This window comes from Schistocerca piceifrons, chromosome 11 (genome assembly GCF_021461385.2).
Source record: "Schistocerca piceifrons isolate TAMUIC-IGC-003096 chromosome 11, iqSchPice1.1, whole genome shotgun sequence".
NCBI classification, from domain to species: Eukaryota; Metazoa; Arthropoda; class Insecta; order Orthoptera; family Acrididae; genus Schistocerca; species Schistocerca piceifrons.
The window spans coordinates 84,437,162-84,464,459 of record NC_060148.1 but is presented as its reverse complement, the minus strand read 5'-3'; the positions used below and the strand labels follow the sequence as shown (position 1 = coordinate 84,464,459).

Below are 27,298 nucleotides of genomic sequence, written 5' to 3'. Positions count from 1 at the left end.
TGTTCAGAAAATAACCAAACGTCATTATTTTTAAATCTATTATTGATTTTAGGTTCTGCACCCTCACCCTGTTCCCAGACCTTTCCCACCACTGTTTCCATTTTGCAGGCAGTCCTGGATAACTTAAGTCAAGGGCGCCTTTAATGTCTGTGACAAATTTGCTTTGATGTCATCAATATTCTGAACATGGCATCCTTTCATCACAGATTTTAATTTCAGGAATGAGAAGAAATTGCAAGGAGCCACGTCTGGTGAGTAAGGAGGTGGTGGGAGGACAGTCGCCTGATTTTTAGCACCAAACTGACAGACTTGAGCATGCAGACATATTGCACATTGTCGGGGTGCAAAAGTCACAAGTTGTGTCATCACAATTTTGGCCCCTTTTAGCAGATTTTTAACATTATCATCGCAAAATGGTAAATCGATGACCTGTGTGGGTTAGGTTAGGTTAGTTGTGTTTAACGTCCTGTCGACAACGAGGTCATTAGAGACGGAGCGCAAGCTCGGGTTAGGGAAGGATGGGGAAGGATACCAGCCGTGCCCTTTCAAAGGAACCATCCTGGCATTTGCCTGAAATGATTTAGGGAAATCACGGAAAACCTAAATCAGGATGGATGGAGACGGGATTGAACCGTTGTCCTCCCGAATGCGAGTCCAGTGTGATGACCTGTGTGCATCAGATTATTGTTTTCCTAAATATGTGAGTCGTAAGTTAAAGTGGACGACATTCCCGGCCGAGGCTGATCTTCCACTGATTGTTGACCACATTTGCATAAACTTGTTTCAAAAGCTGAAACATTTCTATAAAGTTTTACCCAGTTTCACACAAAATTTTTTGTAGCATCATTGCTCCAGAAAATTGTACATATCAAAAATCACTACTAACACTTAAACACATTGTACTCAAATAACATCACAAAAAGTGAGCAACATACCAACAATTGAAAACCACATGACTAAAAAGGAGGTAATGCGTACGGTAGTGCTGCCAACTCTATATCACTAAATATTTCCATTTATGTGTAATTCAAAATGTTCAGTTATTTTCTGAACAGATGCCATACTGAGATAGTTGATACGCCATAGTGAGTGCAGAAAAGTTACTTCTCTGGTAGTGGGTTCCAGGATGGCAGCCTCACCTGAGTGTCGCACACAATGACGAGTGAAGTACTGCGGCTTCCCGAAGCGCCGTTGGCGCAGCTCACGTTGGGCATGTAGCTGTCCCCTCCGTGGTACTGCAGCAGCGTCCAGTGCTCTGTCAACAGTACATCTCAGTATGCACATGTAACTTCAAACAAAGCAGTTTGGAGAGTCTTAACACTTGCTCTGCTACCACTCCTACAGAAAATAAGTGCTATTATTTATCATTTTCACAATTCGCTTTTGGAAAATGACTACCTCTTAAATACCAAAATTTCTTCCCAGGTTATTTTTTCCAAAAAGTAAGTAGTGTTCAGAAGTTAAAAAATATCAGCAATTTGTTTTTATTTGTATTTTATTACAGAAAAATCTACACACCTTAAACTTCTTTTGACATGTTCACCAAGAGAATTAAGGCACAAGTCATATCTCAGCACTAATAGTAACATACCCACTTTGTAGAATTTGGTCACTTGCGACGTGAAACAGTTTTTAGAAAATCACCAAACAGTTTTATGTTTCCAGATGTAGGTGTTTTATGTAGACAACCAGTTTCAGCTTCTCATTATTGCCATCTTCAGGTCCCTATGCACTCCACATACAGAGAATCGGATAAATCGATGCATGCATAATTTGAACCATCAATACCTAGAATAACAACTTCTGAAAACATATGGCTGTTTTGTGATTTTTCTTTGGTAAATACAAGGTGTACAACTTTGCTTCCACCGTTTTTTTCCCAAAACTTGAGACTTTAATGAAACAGATTGGTTACACAAGTATCATTCAAAGCATTTTCCATCGCTGGCCACTACTTTCCCCCATCTTTCGGGCAGTGTACGAATCCTGCATCGAAAAAATTGTTCACCTTTTGAAGTGATCCACGAATCGATCCAATTTGTGACTTCTTCATAAGATCGTAAGTGTTGGTCAGCCAGGCCATGCGTCATTGATCTAAACAGGTGATAGTCAGAAGGAGCAATGTGTGGAGAATACGATGGATGGTGTAGGACTTCCCATTTTAACGTTTCCACGTACGTTTTGACCTCTTTTGCAACGTGGGGTCCAGCATTGTCGTGCTGCAAAATCACTTTACTGTGGCTCTCACTGTATTGCAGCCGTTTGTCTTTTAATGCTCTGCTCAAATGCATTAATTGCGTTTGACAACGAGCACCTGTGATTGTTTCACTTGGTTTTAAACCTCACAGTACACGACATCGAGCTGGTCTCACCAAATGCAGAGCACGATCTTGGAGCCATGAATATTCGGTCTGGCCGTTGACGTGGTAGCATGGCAAGGATATCCTCACGATTTTTGGCATTTAGGGTTATCGTAATGAACCCATTTTTCGTCCCCAGTCACAATGCGATGCAGAAATCCCTTCCGTTTTTGCCTCTGAAGCAACTGTTCAGAAACACACAAACGCCATTCAACGTCTCTCTTCTTGAAGCTTTTAAACCACTCACGACATGTTCTTTCACTAATAGCATCTTTACCATACGTACTCGTGAGCATTCGATGACACTCAGCTGCTGTTTTCTTCATACTGAAACAAAACAGTAACACCTCCCACAAATGACGAGAATTAAGGCTCATTAACTGACATTTTCAATCAAGAACAACTTTATGATGCAGACATAAATCGACTAATGTTTGAATGAGGTTATGTTGACCGAGGTCCAAGCTAACTGCCTGAGGTCTGCGATCTGTTTCTTTCAACTGCTACTTACTGTTGTCGCCACCTATTGGCAAATGGCAGAAACAAAATTGTACACCTTGGAGCTGACCGGCCACTGTCCCATATCCATGGTGGAGCAACAGAGACTGAAACAGTTTTGAACATTTACCTTGATCTCCTCATCACTTGCAAACTGCTGACCAATAACAAATTTCTTGAAGAGAGAAAAAAAATAAAAGTGAGTTGGAGATATGTCCAGACTGTAAGTACAGTAACAAAATTTTTCCTAGTGAAATGAATCAAAGCATTGCTGTTGTTACGCCTGCGGTATGTGGTCACTCAATGTCATGCTCAATCACAATACAAGTGAGTAGTCCACATCTTTTGTTCTGTATCGTGCACCATAATTCCTTCCGTGTCTCATAGTAAGCTGCAGTGTTGATGTTGTGCCTCGTTCCAACCAATCCCAAAATTTGCCGGGCATCCCTAATCACAGGGACACGATTCTCTTGAGAAGGAGGTGGCTTGCTCGCTCGGGTTTCGGCGAACCAGTGTGCTGTCATTCCAATGGCTGTCTTTTCGATTCAAGTGTCTCATAATGAAAGCATCTCTCATTGCCTGTGAAAATCCTTTTCAAAAAATCAATTTCTTCTGTTGCATAGTGCCGCAGAAACTCCAAGGCTGTTCCACGCATTTCCGTTTTTGAATGACAATTTGTGTTTTCGGTACACACCGTGCTCACAATTTTTTGTACTGCAAGCATCCAGTTGCAATTTCATGTAATGAGGATCATTAAAAATGTTTTGAAAATGCACTGACAAATCAGAAATCATTACTCACCTACTGGAACAAATTTGTTCATCGATACAGAGCACAAATTCTTTAGTGATCAATGACAGGTGTTCACTGCGTTCCTCGTTGTGTGAATATTTTGCCTTCCTTCATTAAACACCTGAAACCACATTTTCACCATATGTTCACTCACCACGTTCTCTCTGTAAGTTTCAATTATCTGACAATAATGTCATTAGCTCCAACATTTCTTGCAATAGGAAACTTGATAACATCTCTCACTTCACAGCTCACATGCCGATCAATTGTTTTAAACATGATTACCAACAAACAATACAAGAGAAGGAAAGTTGCTACTCACCATATAGTGGAGATGTTGAGCCGCGATAGGCACAATAAAAAGATTCACACAATCATAGCTTTCAGCCATTAAGGCCTTTGTCAGCAGTAGACACACATTCACACACGCACACACACACACATGCAAGCGCAACTTGCACACACATCTGCAGTCTCAGAGAGCTGAAACTACACTGCAGTGTACAGAAAGTATTCCATAAAAAAAGTTTGTTTATAGCTTTATACATCAGGTTCACGACAGCGTGCCCATCATTTTGTTATTGGTCATACTGATTGTGATATTTACATGGAAGTAATTTGAAAAAGTCTGCAATGAAAAATAGAGGTCACTATGATTTTATGTTTATAATACGAGGGCCGTTTCTTTTTCAACCTCTGATCACTTAGTATAGAAGCTATGCGAGCGGCAGAAAGTGGACATGCACTGTCGGCTACTGCGCAACTCTCGTACTACACACTCCGCCGTTGCCGTCCTCAACGACTCAGTTTGCATTGCACTACAGCCACGTAAAAATGGCTGCCGTCATTGTTGCTCCCACCAGTGTGAATTACGAAGTGTAATTCGGTTCCTTCAAACATAAGGGAATAGTGCAGCAGAAATTCAATGGAGAATGAGCCTAGTGTAAGTTGATAACTTCATGACTGATGGTGTTGTGTGTGAATGGTGCTGAAAGTTGAAAGATGGCCAAAATGACGTGCACGATAAAGGGGGCCGAGGACGCAAGTCTGTCGTTACAGCCGACCTTGTCGAACGAGTTGACAGAATGGTTAGAGAAAATCGTAGGATCACCATAACTGCTTTGTGTATGGAAATTTTGGATCCACACATACAGACACAAGCAGACATATTTCGGAAATAAGTCTGTATGTGTGGATGGATATGTGCGTGTGTGCGAGTGTATACCTGTCCTTTTTTCCCCCTAAGGTAAGTCTTTCCGCTCCCGGGATTGGAATGACTCCTTACCCTCTCCCTTAAAACCCACTTCCTTTCGTCTTCCCCTCTCCTTCCCTCTTTCCTGATGAGGCAACAGTTTGTTGCGAAAGCTTGAATTTTGTGTGTATGTTTGTGTTTGTTTGTGTGTCTATCGACCTGCCAGCGCTTTTGTTCGGTAAGTCACCTCATCTTTGTTTTTATATATAATTTTTCCCACGTGGAATGTTTCCTTCCATTATATTGATACTAAATTTTTCTTTAGACTTGGCTAGAGGTCTCTGTCTGTCACCATTCTCGAGAAAATTGATCTGAAGTAGCACATTCATTTGCAATCGCGCCATCCCGCTGATAAAGCCAGAGTGAAATATACACAATATTCCTCATATTTCATAATTGATGGGAGATACAGAAACGAGATTTTGGAAAATAACAGAATGCAAAGAGGAGAGTAGCACACTCATTTGCAATCGCGCCATCCCACTGATAAAGCCAGAGTGAAATATACACAACATTCCTCATATTTCATAATTGATGGGAGATACAAAAACGAGATTTTGGAATTTTCAATATCTACCATGTTATTGCACTAACTACAGACATTTTTGATGAAAGTATGCAATTTTTGAGGGCCATCGATAGCTGATGAAATTAGAAATGCTACGGGTTTTGGAACAACATAAATGAAGACATTAGGTGTTTATTTTGTACCGAGAATGTGCATTTTTGTAAGCTACTGACCTTACTTTTTGTCAGTTCCTTGCTTAATAAACCACTTTTTCAGAATTCTTTTGCAACTGTGTCTGCACAAGATGTTAATGAGGTGAGACAGTGTAAACTCCACTGTTGTTTTGGCAGAAGAAACAAATTTTAACGTGGCAACCACAGAAATGTGTACGTTTTATTCAAAAATTCGCCACTCCTGATGCTTCTCTGAAAGTTACAAATGGCTAACAAGCCAGGCAAAAATAAATCACTGCATTTTCAGCGAAAAATATCTTTTTGAACGGCCACCGTGCAAGTGTGGGTGTGGCCCGCTTAGTATTTACAGAAAATGTGAGCTTAGGCTTCAGTTTAGAACAGCAGTTCCCCACTAGCACCAGGCATTTCTCCTACAGCGCCTGTCCGTAAACTCCACCACTACCACTCTCCCTAAGTGTGTCCTGCCCTCTGCACATCTAGCAGCAACGGGATTTTGCACGCACTATAATGTGGTCGTGATGTGGAAATGTGAAGGAATAACCACGGATAAATCAATACCGGGCAGACATCGTGTACTCGTGGACAGGGACACACTAGCATTGTGGAGGGCAGTTGTAAAAAATAATCACATAAAAGCAGCAGAAGAAACCACTCACTAGTTCCAAAGTGTGGTACTGTCCACCAAAGATGACAGTGCCACACCACAGTTGTGTACACGGATGTCACAAACATTAGTGATATGTCACTGCAATCCGCAATGATAAATGGGAGAGGTTAATGAAAACCATCTCTCTCAGCACAGCTGCACCCTCCATAGAGGCCAACATAGAGCCGAGCACGGAAGCGCTAAATTCTCGACCACAGCTGAAGCAGTCATCATCGAGTAGGACTAAAGCATTATTCAAGTCTCAAAAGGAAATGTATTTCTGTAAGTGCTAACATTGTACTTCAAGAGAACAGTTTGACAATTAGTGCATCGTGCAATGCTTTAATAGTCAATGACAGTAGTACATTATCAAGAACTGCTGTCGGAAAGGATTGTAAACCTTTTCATTATTCATGCAATTAAGTAAACTAATATTTCATGTGTTGTAGCTCCGATGTGCTATCTCTCAGAGCAGTGTTTTTCAACCTTTTTGAGTACACTACCCCTTTCCAAGTAAAAATATTCTGGCAACCCCTGGAAGCATAATAAAAGTGTGTCTGCAATTTCAAAGGCAACGTATTTTATTTCCTTTCTATCAATACTATGCTGATCGAGAAATCAAGTGCAAAGTGAAAGACTCCGCAGGCAGAGATATATTCTTTGCCGCAGTAGAGGCATGGGGGTGAGAAGGGGGTCAGCGCATTTTCGGTCACAACAATCAGTTGTCCAAGTACGTCAGCAAGTATGGATGTGAAACTACCTGGCAGATTAAAACTGTGTGCCGGACCGCGACTCGAACCCGGGACCTTTGCCTTTCGCGGGCAAGTGCTCTACCAACTGAGCTACCCAAGCACGACTCACGCTCCGTCCTCACAGCTTTACTTCTGCCAGTACCTCGTCTGCTACCTTCCAAACTTTACAGAAGCTCTCCTGCGAACCTTGCAGAACTAGCACTCCTAAAAGAAAGGATATTGCGGAGACATGGCTTAGTCACAGCCTAGGGGATGTTTCCAGAATGAGAAAGTATGGACGTGCTTACTATCTCCGCGCTTCGCTCTGTGTGAACATAAAATGGACAAGTCTTTTTTACTACAAGTAAACAACAGTCATCACAATGGAAGTCACCTGGCTCACCTTGACCAAAAAAAGATCGACAAGTGAAATCGAATGTGAAAACCATATTGGTCTGGTTTTTTTTTTTTCTTTTTTCTTTTTTTTTTTTTTTTACATCAAAGGGATCATACACTCTTAATTTGTCCCTGAAAACCAGACAGTAAACAAAAAATTCTATTTGGAGGTTATGAAATGGCTCAGCAGAAGTTTGTTGCAAAAACGTCCGGCTTTGTGGGATTCCGGCGTGTGGTTCCTGCATCACGACAACGCTCCCGCGCACACGGCTCTCAGCTTTCACCAGTTTTTGGCCTCAACGAAGACGACTACCTTGACCCACGCGCCCTATTTGCCGGATTTAGCACCCTCGGAATTCTTCCTATTCCCGAGGATGAAAAGAGACTTGAGAGGAAAGCGTTTTGTGGATGTGGAAGACGTAAAAAGTAATGTCATGAAAGTGCTAGCAGGTATCAAAGAGGACGAATTTAAAAGGCGCTTCGAACACTGGAATGAATGTTTGGACAAGTGTATTAATGCTTCGAAGGAGATTAGGTTGTATTTGAAAAACATTAAAGTATATGCTTTCTAGAAAGAAATTCCGGTTTTTTTGGGTCCCCCCTCGTACACTTATCATGGATGAAAGTACATTTTTTCATAATATACTTTTTCTTGGAGCTGTAAAACTTACCAATCCTTTGGATGGTAAAGATTTTATACACTGACTTAGAACTTCCGGCACTTGAGGTGATAAAACCCAGCAAAAAAACAATGTGTTTTAGAAAGATATTTGATTAACACTGCATATTTCAATATCACAAAAGTATAAATACCGTTTCCACCAAATGTAGCACAGAAGCTTCTGAAGCACTGAAATCGAGATGGTGCTGTGCAGCGCTCTATTGTCAGCCAACCACAGGTCACGTCACGTGATTTCACCAGCCAATGACAGCAGATATTCAGGGCACAGGACACATGATGTAGTCAGCCAATAGCAACATCACTCAAGTAGCGCGAACACACAAACGTGAAAGTTATCGGTTTAAATCAATATACAGGTGCTGCCTTCTGTTGTCTAGTTACAGAATTATTTTGAGAGAAGCAGTAGCAAACATTAGAGCCGTTTGGGTCACAGTTTGGAGAAGATGAGGCACTTCACAGGCCAAACAAGCAGAAAAGAAGCAAATTGGCATTTCTCTGATTGCAACATGTCTCTTTGCATGCCATGACAGTTTGACTTTTCAATAGAAAAGCCAATTACGTGTGATATTGCTCAAGAACTCACCTCGCACTTTTTTTAAAGGGTAATTACACTTTTTGCCATCATTACAGCACAATTTGTAATATATGAAATAACTGAAATAAATTTGTAAATTAACTTGAACCTCAGTCTTTTTTAGTGTGTTTCCCTTGAAGTTATATTGAACACAAACTTACCAGTAAAACTTTACATAATGGTGTAAATGACTGGTCCTCAAAGTGTTAATGTTTTGAATAAAGGTCATAAGCTCTGTGATTTACGAAATCCACTCCACATTCTCTCTCACATAACATAATTCACCTTGCCTAAAAGGAAATGCTTCTCAAACCACCATTCACAATATTTTTCCCACGATCTATTAGAAGTGTAACAGTTGTGAAGTCACGCTCATCAAAAGAAGTTTGTTGTTATGAAGTATTGCACAGTCTTTATCCCAAAACCTTTGACATATTTTGCTATCAAAAGATGTTTGTGTGTGCAATGTGTTTTGTTGTTGTAAATGGTGCAATTTCTTTGCAACTAAGGTTTTATTTTGACGCTATTTTCTCCTTTATGTCTTATTGCTGCAGTACGGGCTAAAGTAAAATTATTTTGTTGGTGTATCAGTTCCTGCAAAAAACTGAAAAGTGGAACACTGAAAGAATTGCAGAACCCTAAAAACTTACACCCTGTCACAACTATGGAAAAGACAACTTGGCCTGCTGCAAGTTAGGTAATGAATAAGCAAGGCTCCCCCAGAGAGACCCCCTACTGACACTTCTGTGAACTGGCATCTTACTACCGGTGCCTCAGTACACTTTTAGTTTCAAAAATTTAGGGTTCAGGAAGGGGAGATCTTGCACAGATAACATACTTAGCTTAAAACAGATACTGGAGAGGAGAAAATGTTGATTATGTAACAGTTTTTGGTGTGGTAGATAGGGAGCAGTTACGGATCATAAACAAAAAGAATGGATACCCCAAAACACTTGATCCAAGATATGTACGTAAAGACAAAAATTGTTTTAGATCTGCAGTATAAGTTAATTGAAAAAATTATAATTAATCAATGAGTATGCCAAGATTAGCATGCCAGTCCCCAGCACGAACCCACCCAGCGGATTAGTGTCGGGGTCCGGTGTGCTGGCCAGCCTGTGAATGGTTTTTAAGGCGGTTTTCCATCTGCCTTGGCGAATGCGAGCTGCTTCTCCTTATTCTGCTTCAGTTAAATTATGTCGGCGACTGCTGCACAAACACTGTCTCCACCTACTCCTACACCACAATTACTCTACCACGCAAACATCGGAGTTACACTCATCTGGTATGAGATGTTCCCAGAGGGGGCGGGGGTTGTCCAATGGGGGCCGTACCGCACAATAACCCTGGGTTCAGCGTGGGGTGGCAGTGAGGTGGGTGGACTGCTGTGGCCTGTTATGGGGTAGTGAACCACTGTGGGCTACAGCAGGACAAAGCCTTCCTGTCATTTCTAAGTCCCCGGTTCAATACACAACACACACAATGCCACGGTTACAACCTCTCTCCAACACTTTTCACTCTTTGATATATGTACAGCATGGGAAAGAAATCCCCACACCCTCGTAAACCCTGTTTAATATCAAATGTTACTTCTTACCAATTGTGGGAATTCATGTAAACATGTTTTCACAGTTGCAGTTGACTTTTAATAAGTAGCCATGGCAAATGTGAGCAGTCATAGTACACTATTGAGTAGCACTTAGCGAAAAGTGTGTGGATGCGCGAACAACAACATGAAGAGCCCACAACAAGACAGATTATGGGAATATTCTAGGAAAGATTTAATGAGACTCCACGACAAAAAGCAATACTTCTGTACTGGGAAAGACGTGCTTTTGGTTTTGGCAGTGTTAAAGACAAACTGCAGAGTGGAAGGAAGAAGACACGAGGAGGAACAAGTGTCGGAATCTCTGCTTCGAATAAACAATCCCCTACGAAGTTAACATACAAATGTGTTTCGGAACTCAGCATACTGAGGGCAACAATACGAGGTCACACAAAGAAAGACCCTAAGGTTAGACCCTTTTGCAATCAGTTAACAGATACAGACCAGAATGAGCACATTTTATCATGCCTTGATTTGTTAACTCAATTTCCAAACGCACAAAGCTGTGCCAAGGTTATGTTCTCAGATGAATGTACCATTTATCACACCTCACGTGCTAGAAATATGGTCGTTTAGACCAAAGAGAACTCCCATTACACAGTCGAGTTAGAAAAGAACTCGTCTCACATCATGAAATGGGGAGTGATGACATCACAATATCTGCACGGACTGTACTTTTCTGAAGGGATCGTTCATAGTGCAAATTGTCTACATGTTTTATGAATGTGGTTAATACCTCAGCTTGAGGAAAACGGCCTCCCTCACAGAACGCAAACAGTTGCAGCATCGTGGTTCATCAGCAACACCAGCTCCCTTGAAATGGCCATCAAGAAATTCTAATACCATCACATCTGACAACTCATCATGGGAAGTCATTACAGCACACGTGCCTGCCATCGTCACGCTACAAATGAAAGAACTGTGCAATGCTGCCGAGGATGTATTTCTCACTATAACACCAGACATGCTCAAAAATGTGTCAAGAAAACCATGGAGGCATATGGAAATGTGTTTACAGCATGATGGGAAACATACTGATATACTGGTCACACAATGTGTAAGTAAGTACTTGTGCTAAAACAAATTAAATCAATTAGCATTTTATATTAGGGGATACGGGGGACTTCTCACTCACCCACACTATCTCTCTCTCTCTCTCTCTCTCTCTCTCTCTCTCTCTCTCTCTCACACACACACACACACACACACACACACACCTGTTTTTGAAACAGCCTGTCTGTAGGAGCTCTCCCAATGTAGATTCACAACAGGGAGCTACGATACTTACCAGTTAGCGCGAGGTGGCTGCAATTCCTCCGCCCGTAGACGGTTGCCTTCTTGCTGCCGGAGACTGGTGTCGCCTCCACACTGGCGTTTAAGTCCCGCGGTGTCACGTTGCAGCACACACAAATGCTGTACTTCACACTGTCGTGGGTGATGGCATACCTGTGGCGAGACAGATGGGACATCAGATTGGGGAGACGAAGACGGTCATTCCATAAGCTATACACTGTAGGTACAACTTCTTGAATATGATGTGAAAGGAGCCAGCATACAAGCTATCATCCCATGATTTGTTTTTGTTCATAGCTGCATTACTAGATAGCACAGTTACTTAAAGTTATTAAACATGATAAATTAGTCTTTTATCAGATTTGATTCTGAAAGGAAACAGTTGTGCCCAGCGACTGTATTCATTTTGAGTAGTAAAGGATGCCGCAATCAGTCGCAACAATGTTTATTTCATATCTAGTGTGAACTCTACCCCTACATGTACATCTACATCTACATCCATACTCCGCAAACCACCTGACGGTGTGTGGCGGAGGGTACCCTGAGTACCTCTATCGGTTCTCCCTTCTATTCCAGTCTCGTATTGTTCGTGGAAAGAAGGATTGTCGGTATGCCTCTGTGTGGGCTCTAATCTCTCTGATTTTATCCTCACGGTCTCTTCGCAAGATATACGTAGGAGGGAGCAATATACTGCTTGACTCCTCGGTGAAGATATGTTCTCGAAACTTCGGCAAAAGCCCGTACCGAGCTACTGAGTGTCTCTCCTGCAGAGTCTTCCACTGGAGTTTATCTATCATTTCCATAACGCTTTCGCGATTACTAAATGATCCTGTAACGAAGCGCGCTGCTCTCTGTTGGATCTTCTGTATCTCTTCTATCAACACTATCTGGTACGGATCCCACACTGCTGAGCAGTATTCGAGCAGTGGGTGAACAAGCGTACTGTAACCTACTTCCTTTGTTTTCGGATTGCATTTCCTTAGGATTCTTCCAATGAATCTCAGTGTGGCATCTGCTTTACCGACGATCAACTTTATATGATCATTCCATTTTAAATCACTCCTAATGCGTGCTCCCAGATAATTTACGGAATTAACTGCATCCAGCTGCTGACCTGCTATTTTGTAGCTAAATGATAAGGGATCTATCTTTCTATGTATTCGCAGCACATTACACTGGTCTACATTGAGATTCAATTGCCGTTCCCTGCACCATGCGTCAATTCGTTGCAGATCCTCCTGCATTTCAGTACAAGTTTCCATTGCTACAACCTCTCGATATACCACATCTGACGTGATGAGTCCAGTTGGGACTATGTACTTATACTAATCTGCTCACAGTGTTACAACCTTGCATCTATCTTAGCCTCTTCAACGATTTTCCTTCATTATGCCCTCTATAATGGAGTTCTCTACCATCCCCTAACTCTGAGAGATTAATATCTTCTTCCACGTCATCTATACACTGCTTTCGTGGCCTTTCTCCCTGTCTTCTTCCAGTTGGCCTACATTCAAAAGCCTCCTAGTAGTTTGTCCAGCATCCATCCTGAGGACGTGTCCAAGTTAGGCTATTCTCCTATTATTTATTGCTCATCATCAGCTCCTTGTACGAGGTGATCCAGCTCAGTGTTCGTTCTAGATCTCCAGAAAACAATGTTATCCTGAACTGTCGCGAAGATCTTGCACAGAACCATGCATTCAAATATCCTGAGCTGCTGCTCATCAGCATTCAGGTGTTCATGTATCAGATCCACAGTTTACAACTGGCCTGATCATGACCTTATAAATTTGAAGTTTCAGTTGTCTATTTAAAAAACTAGAGGCCAAAAGTTTCTTAAACACACAGAAGCATCTATTGCCACAGAATGTGTTGTTTTATTTTAGTTGGCACGGAATTTGTCCTACTAACATTAGATCCCCAATAATCAAAGTTCTGCACATTTATTAAAAATTGAAACCAGCTGCTGATAGTTTATTCAAGTTGTTATTTCTCAAATTGGTAAGATTCATGTATTTAGTCTTCTTTCCATTTTCGCTAGATAGTGAGACTTCTTTCAGCTCACATATTATTCTCTCTAGTGAAGCTCTTCTTCTGATAATAACTGCTGCATTATCAGCACAGGCACATACATACACTAAGTGATCAAAAGTATCCAGACACCTCCAAAAACATACATTTTTCACATTAGGTACATTAGGTGCATTTTGCTGCCAGGTGCTCCATATCAGCGACCTCAGTAGTCATTAGTCATTGTGAGAAAGCATAATCGGGCACTCTGTGGAACTCACAGACTTCGAATGTGGTCAAGTGATTGGGTGTCACTTGCATCATACGTTTGTATGCAATATTTCCACACTCGTAAACGTCCCTAGGTGAAGTGGAAACTTGAAGGGACGTGTACAGCACAAAAGTGTACAGGCCAACCAAGTCTGTTGACTGACAAGAGATTGCTGACAGTTGAAGAGGGTCGTAATGTGTAACTATCCAGTCTGTCACACAGGAATTCCAAACTGCATCAGGATCCACTGCAAGTACTATGACAGTTAGGTGGCAGGTGAGAAAACTTGGATTTCATGGTAGAGCAGCTGCTCATAAGCCACATATCACGCCCGTAAATGCCAACAACACCTCGCTTGGTGTACGGAGCGTAAACATTGGACGACTGAACAGTGGAAAAATGTTGTGTGGAATGATGAATCACAATACCCAACGTGGCGATCCGATGGCAGGGTGCGGGTATGGCGAACGCCCACTGGACGTCATGTGCCAGTCTGTGTGTAATACCAACAGTAAAATTCGGAAGCAGTGGTGCTACGGTGTGGTCGTGTTTTTCATGGAGGGGGCTTGCACCCCTTGTTTTGCGTGGCACTATCACAGTACAGGCCTACATTGATGTTTTAAGCACCTTCTTGCTTCCCATTGTTGAAGATTAATTCAGGGATGGTGACTGCATCTTTCAACATGACCGAGCACCTGTTCATAATGCAAGGCCTGTGGCAGAAGGGTTACACGACAATAACATCCCTGTAATGGACTGGCCTGCACCGAATCCTATAGAACACATTCGGGATGTTTTGGAATGCCGACTTTGCGCCACGCCTCACCGGCCGACATCGATACCTCTCATCAGTGCAGCACTCTGTGAAGAATGGACTGCCATTCCTCAAGAAACATTGAAAGTATGCCTGCAAGAGTGGTAGCTGCCATCAAGGCTAAGGGTGGGCCAACACCATACTGAATTCCAGCACTGCCTATGGAGGGCACCACTAACTTGTGAGTCATTTGCAGCCAAGTGTTCGGATAGTTTTGATCACATAGTGTGTCGTGGTTGACTGTGTGTGTATGTGTGTGTGTGTGTGTGTGTGTGTAACCAGGTATTTGATGGTATTGAATGACTATTCAAGAGTCAGATTAAAAAGTAGTGTGGAAAGGACATCACCTTGTCTGTCTCCTTTACTAATGCTAACGGCCGAGTTCCCCATCCACTCATACTGCAACCTTGGCACCTGCCAATGTTGCCTGGATAAGTGAAACATACTTAGATGGTATACCAAGCAGTAGGAATCATTTAGCATTTCTGCCCTATCAAGACTATCGAAGGCCTGCTTGGAGTCTACGTAGAGGTTATGAAGCTCAATAATACACTCTTTTGCCTTTTCATCTATTTCCCTCAGCGCAAATATGTGATCCGTTGTTGACCTCATCATCATCATCATCATCATCATCATCTTAGACAGTTTCCAGCCACTGGCTGGGTCTGTCGGGAACACAAGCCTCTCCATCGTGTTCTGTCTTTCCACCATTCCCCCTCTTCCACCTTCGTCCAGTTCTCTCCTCTTCTCGTCGCACATTCCTTCACTCCCTTCACCCATCTATCTCTTGGTCTTCCTCTGGGCCTCTTCCCCTCCAGTTGCAGATCAAACATCCTCTTTGGAATTCTTCCCTCATCCATTCTCTTCATGTGCCCATACCACTGCAGTCTTGATTTTTCTATCCTGTCCTGTACTGGTTCCTCCTTTAGTCTTTCCCTCACATACGCATTTCGCAATCTGTCTCGTCTTGTTACACTCAACCTGCTCCTCTGGAACTTCATTTCACTAGCCTGTATTCTACTTTTGTCGCTTTTGTGCATTACCCATGTCTCACTTCTGTATGCCAATATGGGGACAAAGTAGGTTCGGTATATAATTCCCTTGGATTTCTGTGGCACCTCCTTGCTCCAAATAAGCCCCCTAATGCATCCCATAAGTCCAACCCCTCGTCCAAGTCGTGGGAGATGGGCAACGGCACAAAGTAGGGGACTGCCTATAGGGGCGATGTACAGCGGGGACTTCGTGTGCCCCAGGACTGCTACGGTAGCTGGGAAGGCCCTATAGGAACCCTGAAACGTGACGGCTAACGGGGCTCTGGTGAAGTTGCGATAGGCCTAGCAAGCCAGTAGTGGATAAATCAACTGCTTTTAAAAAGGGAACGTTGTTGACCTATGAGAGAAATCCACACTGATATTCTCCCAGAATCTCTTCTGCATATGGAACTAGCCTGTTGTAAATAATACTAGAAAGAATCTTACAGGTTACATCCAGCAGGGTAATTCCTCAGTAATTTGAAGAACAAGTCTTGTCTCCTTTCTTATGGGTTAGTAAGATTACCCCCTAAGGTCCACTTTTCTGGGATTCTTCTCTGGTTCCATATCAGTTTAATAAGTTTGTTGTTTTTCTTAGAGAGACCAATTCACCATTTTTAACAGTTCTGCTGTTATTCCATCAGTTTCTGGTACTTTGCAGTTTTTTAAGACACTTCACTATGTTCTGTATCTCCTCTAAGCAGTTTTTTAAATGTTACACTACATTCTGTACCTCCACTAATGTGGGTTCTTCTATCTCCGGATCTGCCGTGTAGTACAGTGGCTGCACACTCCTGCTAGGATTGCCCAGAAGTACTCTCTCCATCTATCCACATCATCTTGTTTATCTGTCAACAAATTCTCCTCTTTCCCTTACATGCTGTTATATACGGTCCATATTCCTGAGTTACTACTATAATTTTCTTATAAAACTTTCTGCTCTCATTCCTTGCTAGTGCTCTTCCATCTCTATCTTTCTCCTTTTGGCTTCCACTTTTTTTCTTACACACCCTTGCTGCCTCTGTTCTCTTTCCGTTATATAATGCCTGATGTGATCTTGTATTTTGCTGTAAGCACTTCAGTCTTGCTTTCTTTTTCTGTTCACCACAGGAACAGTTCTAAGGAACAGTCTTAGCCATTTTGCACTTCCTGTTGATCTCATTTTTGAGACATTTGTATTCCTTTTTGCCTGCTTCATTTACTGCATTTTTATATTTTCTCCTTTCATCAATTAAATTCAACATTTCTTTTGTTACCCAAGGATTTCTACTAGCCCTCGTCTTTTTACCTACTTGATCCTCTGAATCTGTCTAATTTTAGCTCTACATCATCTGACCTGGGAAATTTAAAACTGTACCCTATGTTTTTAAACACTCTCATTGATCAATTATTTGAATATCTAGAAACGTTTTGGCTTCTATGGGTTCCAAAGCTTAAAATGCCATCACTTTTGTTTTATCTGTGGAGTTGGCTAGTTTCCCTTCAGACACATCGCAGGTGACGGATAGGGGATGCTCACAATATAAAATAAGTAGTGTGGACCAAAACTAACACAATGGGAGACCATATATCAAAATAGTTGAGAAGCCAATATGCTTAGGGCAGATCAAGTCTGAAATAAAATCAGCTGGGAAGGAAGATAAAAGATGACAGCCCCATTGCTGTCCTTACCCTGTGCAGCATTTAAAATGGGGTCAGGTGACACTCAAACTACAAAAAATCCAAACAAAATTTCACACCAAGAAGTTTAGCTATGAAAAATGAACTGCTACATTTAGCAGCAGTGGCATTTTCTCTCTCTTTCCCTGCAGGTACTAGCAAAAAATAAATTACAAAATACAAAAGATCAGAATTCTAATTTACTACACTTGTTTTGAAATGTTTTTCCTGGAAACTCTATATTACTTTACAGAAGATATCACTTCTTCATTCAATGCCATGTGGATTGTGGACTTTTTCCAGTGTGCTAATTCAGTTTGTTTTTCCACTTCTTAGTCCTCAAGTCCTCTTTCATCCATTAGACATATAGTTTAACTGCAAATATTTACACAATTTGTGCAAATATTTACACAATTTGTTTTCCAATCTCAATGTGTCTATAGGAACACTGTCAATAGCAGCATTGCTAATTACCATAACTCCTCTTACAAATTGTAGCGACAACGGACTCTAGTACAGCTGTATAAGGGACTTGCCCACATTTGAATTAAAATATCCACTTAATATTATGGTATGCCACTATATTTAGAAGTCAAAAACTTTAATAATGCCTGTAAGTGTTTCACAAATAACTCAAAACCATCAGACAGAGCCCAGTGTATTTTGACTATTCTATGAACTTCCCATCAATTCCGTATCTACAACAGGAGGTTCAAAATGCTTATCACTGCAAAATCACGGTTATTTTCTATTATTTCTTAATATAAAAGGCATTTCACTTCTCAGTGTGGTTTGTGGCCTCAGAATAATTACAAATTGTAACAAAGTTCTTACTCCATATGGGCAAAGCGAAACAACACAAAACTACACAAGCACGCTTTATAACTAGACAAACGAGTCACAGCCAGGCAACAGTAATGCCACACATTGCTGCTAACCAACCAAGCAATCTTACTGCACGCACAAATTGCATATGCGATCCATCAGATTGCCTGGGATTCCCACACAACCGGCAACCGATCTCTGCTATTTGCCCACACTTGTGAAATCTATGAAGTGGTCACAACTGCCCCTGCCACTGATTGCTGCAATCCTTTGCTAGAGTGTGGAGTCCTAGTTTTATAAAGGGTGTCCCGTAAAGAACACTACTTACAAAAAGCCTACCATTTCTGTTATAGTAAATTTACAACACCGAACATTGCACGATTTTCGTTTACCTCCTTTGTGGTTAGTAACAGAGCAATTCGCAATGGAAAAGTATGTTGTGATAGTGAAAACTTATAACAAATGTGGTGAATATCGTACAGACTATTCACAAATTTTGTGGAGTGTTTGGCCGAAATAATGCATTGAATAAGTAGACAGCATGAAACTGATTGCTTCATTTGAGAAAACTGGTTCAACTGTGGACATTAAACTCTCTGACTCCTTGAATTAGTCATTCTGCAAAAAATTCCCCATCATGAGCTGTAACGTTGCTGTTAAGGCTGATGAAATCTAATTGCCAACATTCACGACAATTGGATATTCCCAGAAACAGCATGCAACGAATTCTGAAAGATGATCTGAACCGTTGGTCCTGTAATATCCACATGACACTAGGAATGAAGCCAAACAATCATGAAAAGCACCAAGCATTTGCGAAATGGGTGTTTGAGAAATAAAGACAACACTTTCATCGATAACATAATGTTCGCTGATGAGATGCACTTTCTGGTGGATGGTAAAATTATAAGATTTGAGACATAGAAATCCTTGACTAATTATGGAGACACTAGTATATTCATGAGTGACTGTGTTTTATGATATTTGAGCTGAGGATGTAACTGGGCTGTACTTCTTCGTAGGAGGCATTAACAGTGAACAGTAGATGCTACCACTACACGTTAACAGAGTTTTGTGTTACAAACTGGAATATGTGGATGCCAAATAGGTTTGGTTTCAACATGCTGGTGCAACCTGTCACACACTGATTGTAACAGTGACCTGTTATGTGTTAAGTTCCCTGGCGGTGATTTCTCAACCAATTTTGTGATGTGACATCATGTGGCTGTTCTCTGTAGGGGTATTTGAAACCTCATGTGTACCCCAACAAACCACTTCTGGAGCTCAAGGCTGAGATTCAGTATGTACGAGGGTGGATCAAATATAAACGGGATTTTATTTTTTATTTAAATTCATTTATTGAAATACTCAAGGCAATTATAATTTTTTTTCCACAGTCTCCTGCTTTGGAAATGCATTTGTCCCAGCATATGGGCAGCTTTTTGATGCCCTCATCATAAAAAGAACTGGGTCGTGTCACCAGCCAGTCGTGCATGAAGTCTTCCGCACTCTCGTCATCTTCAAATTGTCGCCCTCCTAGAGTATCTTTAAGTGGTCCGAATAAATGGAAATCGCAGGGCGATAAGTCTGGGCTGTAAGGAGGATGATCAAGTGTAGTCCAGTACATTTCCTGTAGCTTGGAGACAGAGCTGCCATATGGGTTCGCGCATTGCCGTGAAGGAGGATGACCTGTCGAATCCATTGGTCTTGTCTTTTGCGGCGATATGCAACTCTCGCCTTGTCCAACAGTTGCATCATTCATGCAAAAAATCAATCAGCAAAATCCTTCGCTGATTTAAAAAAAAAAAAGGGGGTTGAAAGAACCTTGCCAGCTGCCAGTCGAGTCTTGGCTTTCACTGGTGCTGCTCCCCTTTCCTTTGCCACTCCTTAATGCCTTTTTTGGATTCTGGGGTGTAGTGGTGGACCCACGTTTCGTCGCAGGTGACTCAACAATGCATCACCTTCTTCCTCAAACCTTGCTGTAAGCCTCTGACAAACCTCCAAATGTCTCAACTTCAGATTTTTGGTCAAAAGTTTAAGGACCCACCTGAAACACACTTTATGGAACTGTAGGTCGTTTGTGATGATTGCTTGACAGCTCCCATAACTGATTGCGACTTTTTGTGCAATTTCTGATACTATCACCCGGTGATCGTCGTCAATAATGTCTTTAATCGCACGAATGTTTTTGTCTATAATACTTGTCCGAAGACGGCGATCGTGTTGCTGATTTTCCGTACATTCTTGTCCTTCCTTGAACTTTTTATGCGAGGCAATCACACGTGCCCTTAATAACATTTTATCACCGAACTGAGCAGTCAATCTTTGACATATTTCCACTGCTGTAACTCCTTCACGAAAAAGAAATTTGATAATTACGCGTTGTGCAATGGAGGGGTGCACCTGTTGCTCAGACATTGTGAGCGTTAATGACAAAATGGCAGGAAATATCTAACAGCACACTCTCCTCACTTCTAACGGTTTCGCCTAAGCATATCGCGAGTGCGGGGCCAGTCCTATGTTCAGGAACATAAATCCCGTTTTGATCCCTCCTCGTAATTTCATAACTAGAGGTGTATATATGCTGAAAAGAAATACAGAAAGTTTCACCAAAAGAACAGGAGTGTGCCACAGAATTGTGAAGGGCATTTGAGTAGTATCGTACTACAACATAATCACAGGTAGCAGCATACAGTGTAATGATGTGTATTAGGGTGGTGCACAAGTTCGTAGTGTTTTTCCATAAGTTTAATAAACACAACACATACACATAAAAGAGACTTTATTCATCAATATGTTCTCCTTCACTATTTACAACAGTGTGCTAATGCCGGGGTAACTTCCTGATTCCCCAATTAAAGAAGTCACTTGGTTTTTACGTGAAGAATTCACCGAGCCGCGTTCAGAGCACATTTTCATCCAGAAAAGGAGACCCTTGAATTTGTTCGAGAGAGAGTGTGAAAAGTGAAAATCTCAGAGGGCAAGAACAAATGAATAAGGGGGATGCGGAATGACTTCCCCACCCAACTCACGTATAGTGACTTTGTCAGTCTAGCAGAATACAGGTGGGTGTTATCATGGAATAGCATCACTTCTTGTAGTCTTCCTGTTCTCAGATTGTGTCTGTAAGATGTCTCACTTGTTGACAATAAATGTCAGTTGTGACTGTTACACCTAAGGGAAGCAATTCGTAGTACACCACACTGTCCCTGTTCCACCAGATGCATAACATTATCTTTTGAGGGTGTGCCCAGGTCTTCATATGGTGAGTCAGTCCTTTGTTTGGGCTCAATCATATCTCTTTCTTATGTCAGCATGTAGGCACCATTTCTCATCACCAGTAACGATACAAGATAGGAATGGTCAGTGTTGATTACGAGCCACCTGATGATGTGAAAGCAGAAATGCGCATATGACCACCCTCTGATTTACCGTATTTACTCAAATCTAAGCCGCACCTGAAAAATGAGACTCGAAATCAAGGAAAAAAAAATTTCCCGAATCTAAGCCGCACCTGAAATTTGAGACATGAAATTCAAGGGGAGAGAAAAGCTTTAGGCCGCACCTCCAAGTTCGCCTATTGTAATATGAGACACAATTTAGGTCGAATGAATGACGATACAGCTACAGTAGTTTGGTTCGAGTTGTAAGCTTAGCAGTTAAGATTTACCATGTAGCCATTGCTATGCGTCAGGCGCTCTGTCCGTATTTATACGGGTACCCTTCCTTTTTCACATGCTTCGTCTGGTCTGAATTGATTGCTTATTTTTCTTTGATCTGATAAGTGCCATTCTCTTTGTTATAGGTGTTTACGTGACTCTAAGCTGAAAATGCATTACTGTGCGTGTCATGCATTGTTTGTCGCATTCTGATAATGTGTCTTTACGGCCTGTCGCCGCTCGCGGCATGGCTTCCTTTTGTGCGCACTACCGCCGCTTACAATTTAAAAAAGAAAGAGAGAGAGAGAGAGAGAGAGAGAGAGAGAGAGAGAGAGAGAGAGAGAGGCATCGTCTCATTAGTGAACCACTGCCAAGAGACTGCTATTTGTTGTTATTTACACTGCTGCTTTTCTTTGATAATGATCAACAAGAACCAAATAATAAACTGCGTATGATAGAAGATGTTCTGAGTGAGAGTTTAGCGAAAATTTTTCTCCGTTTGAAAATCTTTGCAGACGCCTCTTTAGTACATTACTTTCTGCACAGAAATTAGAGTCCTCTTGGATTTAAAAATCTAGTCAATTGCCGTGCTTCATTTCTGACTGTATCACTATTAGGCACAAGAATAATATGAATATAAACACGACATGATATGTATATTCTTCCGCGTTTGCTGTTGTCTCTCTCTAGTTTCGTAGTTTATTAGGCAGACAGGATTTAAACGAGATAGCAGCAAACACGAAAGAATACATGGCAAAATGTTTATATTCGTATTATTCTTATGGTGAAGAGAATACTGCATGTGATTCACAATTCATAAAAGTTCCTATTAGCAACCATCTCTTCTCATAGGTAGGAAAAAATTCAGAACGTAGAGTTGGCCATATTGACAAACATGCCAAACAGTCTTGCCAGTCGGATTTTCGTAGCACACTGAAATGCTGCTACATTCGAAGATGAACAATACGAAATTTGTATTTACTTCATTGGATAATGTACCAAAATGCAGTGGTGGAAACTCGGGGCGGAGGAAAAAAGCTCGTCTTCCACCTTTTTTTAAATTTATTTACTAACGGAGAGGTTTTGGTGCCAGTATTTATCTTTGTGCCTACAAAGCATGCCTGTGTAGCGCTACATATATTCGACGGCAGAAGTTAGTTGTGGCGGCATCCATCAACATTTTTCAGAACTTGCACTTGCTTTGCACTCAATTCTAAGCCGCAGGCGGTTTTTTGGATTAGAAAAACCGGAAAAAAAGTGCGGCTTAGATTCGAGTAAATACGGTACACTAAAGTGGATCATTGTGGGTTAATCCGTTTAAACAATCTTCTTCATACTCGTACGATCTTCCAGATGTGGAGAGTCACTCATGTCAAAACGAGAAAACCATTTTCTTGCTGTGCTCTGTCCAGTGGCATTATCTGCACACGCAATGCAAATATTTCTCGCTGTCTCCGCAGCTTTCACCTTTCTATTGACCTCAAACAGAAGAATGTCAGAAATTTCCTGATTTCTCTGATTGTCAAGTCATTTTCTAGCACCTACAGCTTCACTCACTACCTCCAAATGAGAATATGTAAACTCAAATAGCAACAGTACACTACAAATAAAATATAACAGTCTATAAATAAACCCATAGCAATTGGAACACCAACATGCAAAACAAAAATGCCACAAACTTATGCATCGACCTAATACATTAATTAATTCAGGAAGTGAAAGATCACTACTTGCCATGAAGATGACACATTAAGCAACTTATCGTGTCATCTTCTGGTAAGTAGCAATCTATCTTTACCTACATTGTTGATATTCCAGCCTGGAGTTTCCATTGTTTGATATTACTTAATTTCACTGATAAATTTTTATCTTATTATGCACTCAAAAGCTACATTCTTTATGTGACATACTTTTATGTATCTATTGGCAGTACTATATGTGTCACTTCCTGGTAATTAATGGTCAAAAGTCTCATACTTTATTAGTACTCTACCTAAATGAATGCAACTTTAAACAGTTACAATGTAATGTGCACAATAAAGAGTTAGAATAAAAGAGTAAAACAATGTCTTATCTGTGTAACGTACTCACCAGCGTCCCACTATCTCCGAAAAGGTTGAGATGTTTGTGTCTGCTGGCAAATCTACGTAGCACCCGGGCAGACTGTTAGTAGCAGACACACTGCCCCACTGAACCGATGCGACAACGCACACCGCAGCCACTTTCAGAAGCATCTCAAACATCTGCAATTCATAACACATACATCACATTCTGTAGCCAAACAGAACAACAAGACATGTTTGTGAAGCTCCATACAGCAGTTAATAGGGGAGTATCAGGCAGGGTTTCGCAGAGGTCGATCTTGCATCGAACAGGTATGGAACTTAAAAACAATTTTGCAAATGAGAAGATGTAGAAATACTGTGGTAACTTTTGTCAATTTTAAAAAGGCTTACGATTCAATCGACAGACAAACATTATTCCACACTTAAGAGGAGTTCAGGATTGACAGGAAAACAAGGTCAGTTATTCAACAGGCATTAACAGATACAACCTACAAAGTTAAATTCACGGGAGAAACATCAGAAGCATTTCATATCCATACTGATGTTCGCCATGGAGATGGAATAATAATAGCAACTATTACAGTCACATCTACATACATACTCCACAACCCACCATAAAGCGTGTGGTGGAGGATGCCCTTTCTTTTCCTGTTCCACTCGCAGATAAGGTGTGGGAAAAACGATTGGCTGTATGCTTTCGTACAAGCCCTAATCTCTCTAATCGTACCTCCTCAGCCCTTAAGCAAAATGTACACTGGTGGCAGTAGAATCGTTCTGCAGTCAGCCTCAAATGCCAGTTCTCTAAATTTTCTCAGCAGTGCTCCAAGAAAAGAACATCGCCTTTCCTCCAGTGATTCCCATTAGAGTTCCCGAAGCATCTCCGTAAAACTTGCATCTCGTTCGAACCTACCAATAACAAACCCAGCAGCTTGCCTCTGAACTGCTTGCATGTCTTCCTTCAATCTGACCTGGTACGGATCCCGAACACTCTAGCAGTACTAAAGAATACGTCCCACCAGCATCCTATATGTGGTCTCCTTTACAAGTGAACCACTCTTTCCTCAAATTCTCCAACAAAGTGAAACCGTCCATTCACCTTCCCTGCCACAATTCTCACACGCTCGTTCCATTTCATATCGTTTTGTGACATTACGCCTAGATAATTAAACAACGTGACTGTGTCATGCAGGGCATTAGTATAGCTGTATCCAAACATTATGGGTTTGTGTTTCCTACTTATCCACATTAACTTACACTTTTCTAGGTCCAGAGCCAGCTACCATTCATCATACCAGAAATTTTGTCCAAATCATCATATATCATCCTACAGTCACACATCTTTTGACACCTTCCCGTACACCATAGCATAACCTGAAAACAACCGTGGATTTCTGCCCACCCTGTCTACCAGGTCATTTACCCATATAGAACAGTGGTCCTGAAACTTCCTGGCAGATTAAAACTGTGTGCTGGACCGAGACTCAAACTCGGGACCTTTGCCTTTCGTGGGCAAGTGCTCTACCGACTGAGCTACCCATGCACGACTCACGCCCCGTCCTCACAACTTTACTTCTACCTTCCAAACTTTATAGAAACTCTCCTGCGAACCAGGACGGGGCGTGAGTCGTGCTTCGGTAGCTCAGATGGTAGAGCACTTGCCCGCGAAAGGCAAAGGTCCCGAATTCGAGTCTCGGTCCGGCACACAGTTTTAATCTGCCAGGAAGTTTCATATCAGCACACACTTTGCTGCAGAGTGAAAACCTCATTCTGGAAACAGTGGTCCTATCACACTTCCCTGGGACATTGCTGACGATACCCTTGTCTCTGTGAACACTCACCGTCAATGACAACATACTGGGTCCTGTTACTTAAGAAGTGTTAAAGCCACTCAGATATCTGGGGACTTATTCCGTACGGTCGTAGCTCCATTAACAGTCGCAGTGTAGCACCGTGTCAAATGCTTTACGGAAATCTAGGAATATGTAATCTGCCTTTTGCCCTTCACCCATAGTTCACAGTATGTCACGTGACAAAATGGTAAGTGGGTGCTTTCTAAAACCACGCTTCGAAACATAAGCTCATCGGTCTCTACGAAACTTACAGGGTGATTCAAAAAGAATACCACAACTTTAGGAATTTAAAACTCTGCAACGACAAAAGGCAGAGCTAAGCACTATCTGTTGGCGAATTAAGGGAGCTATAAAGTTTCATTTAGTTGTACATTTGTTCGCTTGAGGTGCTGTTGACTAGGCGTCAGCGTCAGTTGATGCTAAGATGGCGACCGCTCAACAGAAAGCTTTTTGTGTTATTGAGTACGGCAGAAGTGAATCAACGACAGTTGTTCAGTGTGCATTTCGAACTAAGTATGGTGTTAAACCTCCTGATAGGTGGTGTATTAAATGTTGGTATAAACAGTTTACAGAGAATGCGTGTTTGTACAAAGGGAAAAGTTGTGGACGGCCGAGAACGAGTGATAAAAATGTAGCACGCATCCAGCAAGCATTTGTTTGCAGCCCAGGAAAATCGACTCGCAGAGCTAGCAGAGAGCTGCAAATTCCACAATCAACTGTATGGAGAGTCCTACGAAAAAGGTTAGTTATGAAACCTTATCGTCTGAAATTGGTTCAAGCACTGTCTGCAGCTGATAAGATTAAAAGAATCGATTTCTGTGATTTTATCCTTCCTCAAATGGAAACAGATGAATCTTTCATTTCAAAGATTGTGTTTAGTGATGAAGCAACTTTCCACACTAACGGGAAAGTCAACCGTCACAATGTCTGTATATGGGGCACTGAGAATCCGCGGGAAACAACTCAGTATGAACGCGACTCGCCTAAGGTGAACATTTTCTGTGCCATTTCAGCCAATAAAGTTTTTGGTCCCTTTTTCTTCGAAGGTGCTACTGTAACTGGACTACAGTATCTGGAGATGTTAGAGAATTGGCTGTTCACTCAGCTCGAACAAGAAGCACAACAATTCATATTTCAGCAGGATGGAGCACCACCACATTGGCACTTATCTGTCCGTAACTACCTGAACGTCAACTACCCGAGGCGATGGATCGGCCGCCAGGCAGCCCGTGACAGAGCACTTCATCACTGGCCTCCAAGAAGCCCTGATCTTACCCCCTGCGATTTTTTCTTATGGGGGTATGTTAAGGATATGGTGTTTCGGCCACCTCTCCCAGCCACCATTGATGATTTGAAACGAGAAATAACAGCAGCTATCCAAACTGTTACGCCTGATATGCTACAGAGAGTGTGGAACGAGTTGGAGTATCGGCTTGATATTGTTCGAGTGTCTGGAGGGGGCCATATTGAACATCTCTGAACTTGTTTTTGAGTGAAAAAAAACCTTTTTAAATAATCTTTGTAATGATGTATAACAGAAGGTTATATTATGTTTCTTTCATTAAATACACATTTTTAAAGTTG

General features: G+C 41.6%; 1 protein-coding gene across 2 annotated transcripts in view; it reads right to left on the bottom strand.

Annotated features, from left to right (window-relative positions):
* The window catches only part of LOC124720037 (cation-dependent mannose-6-phosphate receptor-like), an 81,476-nt gene that overhangs the window by 35,600 nt on the left and 18,578 nt on the right, over positions 1-27,298 (bottom strand). For both annotated transcript variants that reach the window (XM_047245292.1, XM_047245291.1), the window contains 3 exons: positions 23,890-24,041; positions 11,528-11,685; positions 1,140-1,255 (listed from right to left, as the gene is read on the bottom strand). In XM_047245292.1, the coding sequence (XP_047101248.1) occupies positions 1,140-1,255; positions 11,528-11,685; positions 23,890-24,041 (426 nt within the window). The remainder of the gene's footprint in view (positions 1-1,139; positions 1,256-11,527; positions 11,686-23,889; positions 24,042-27,298) is intronic.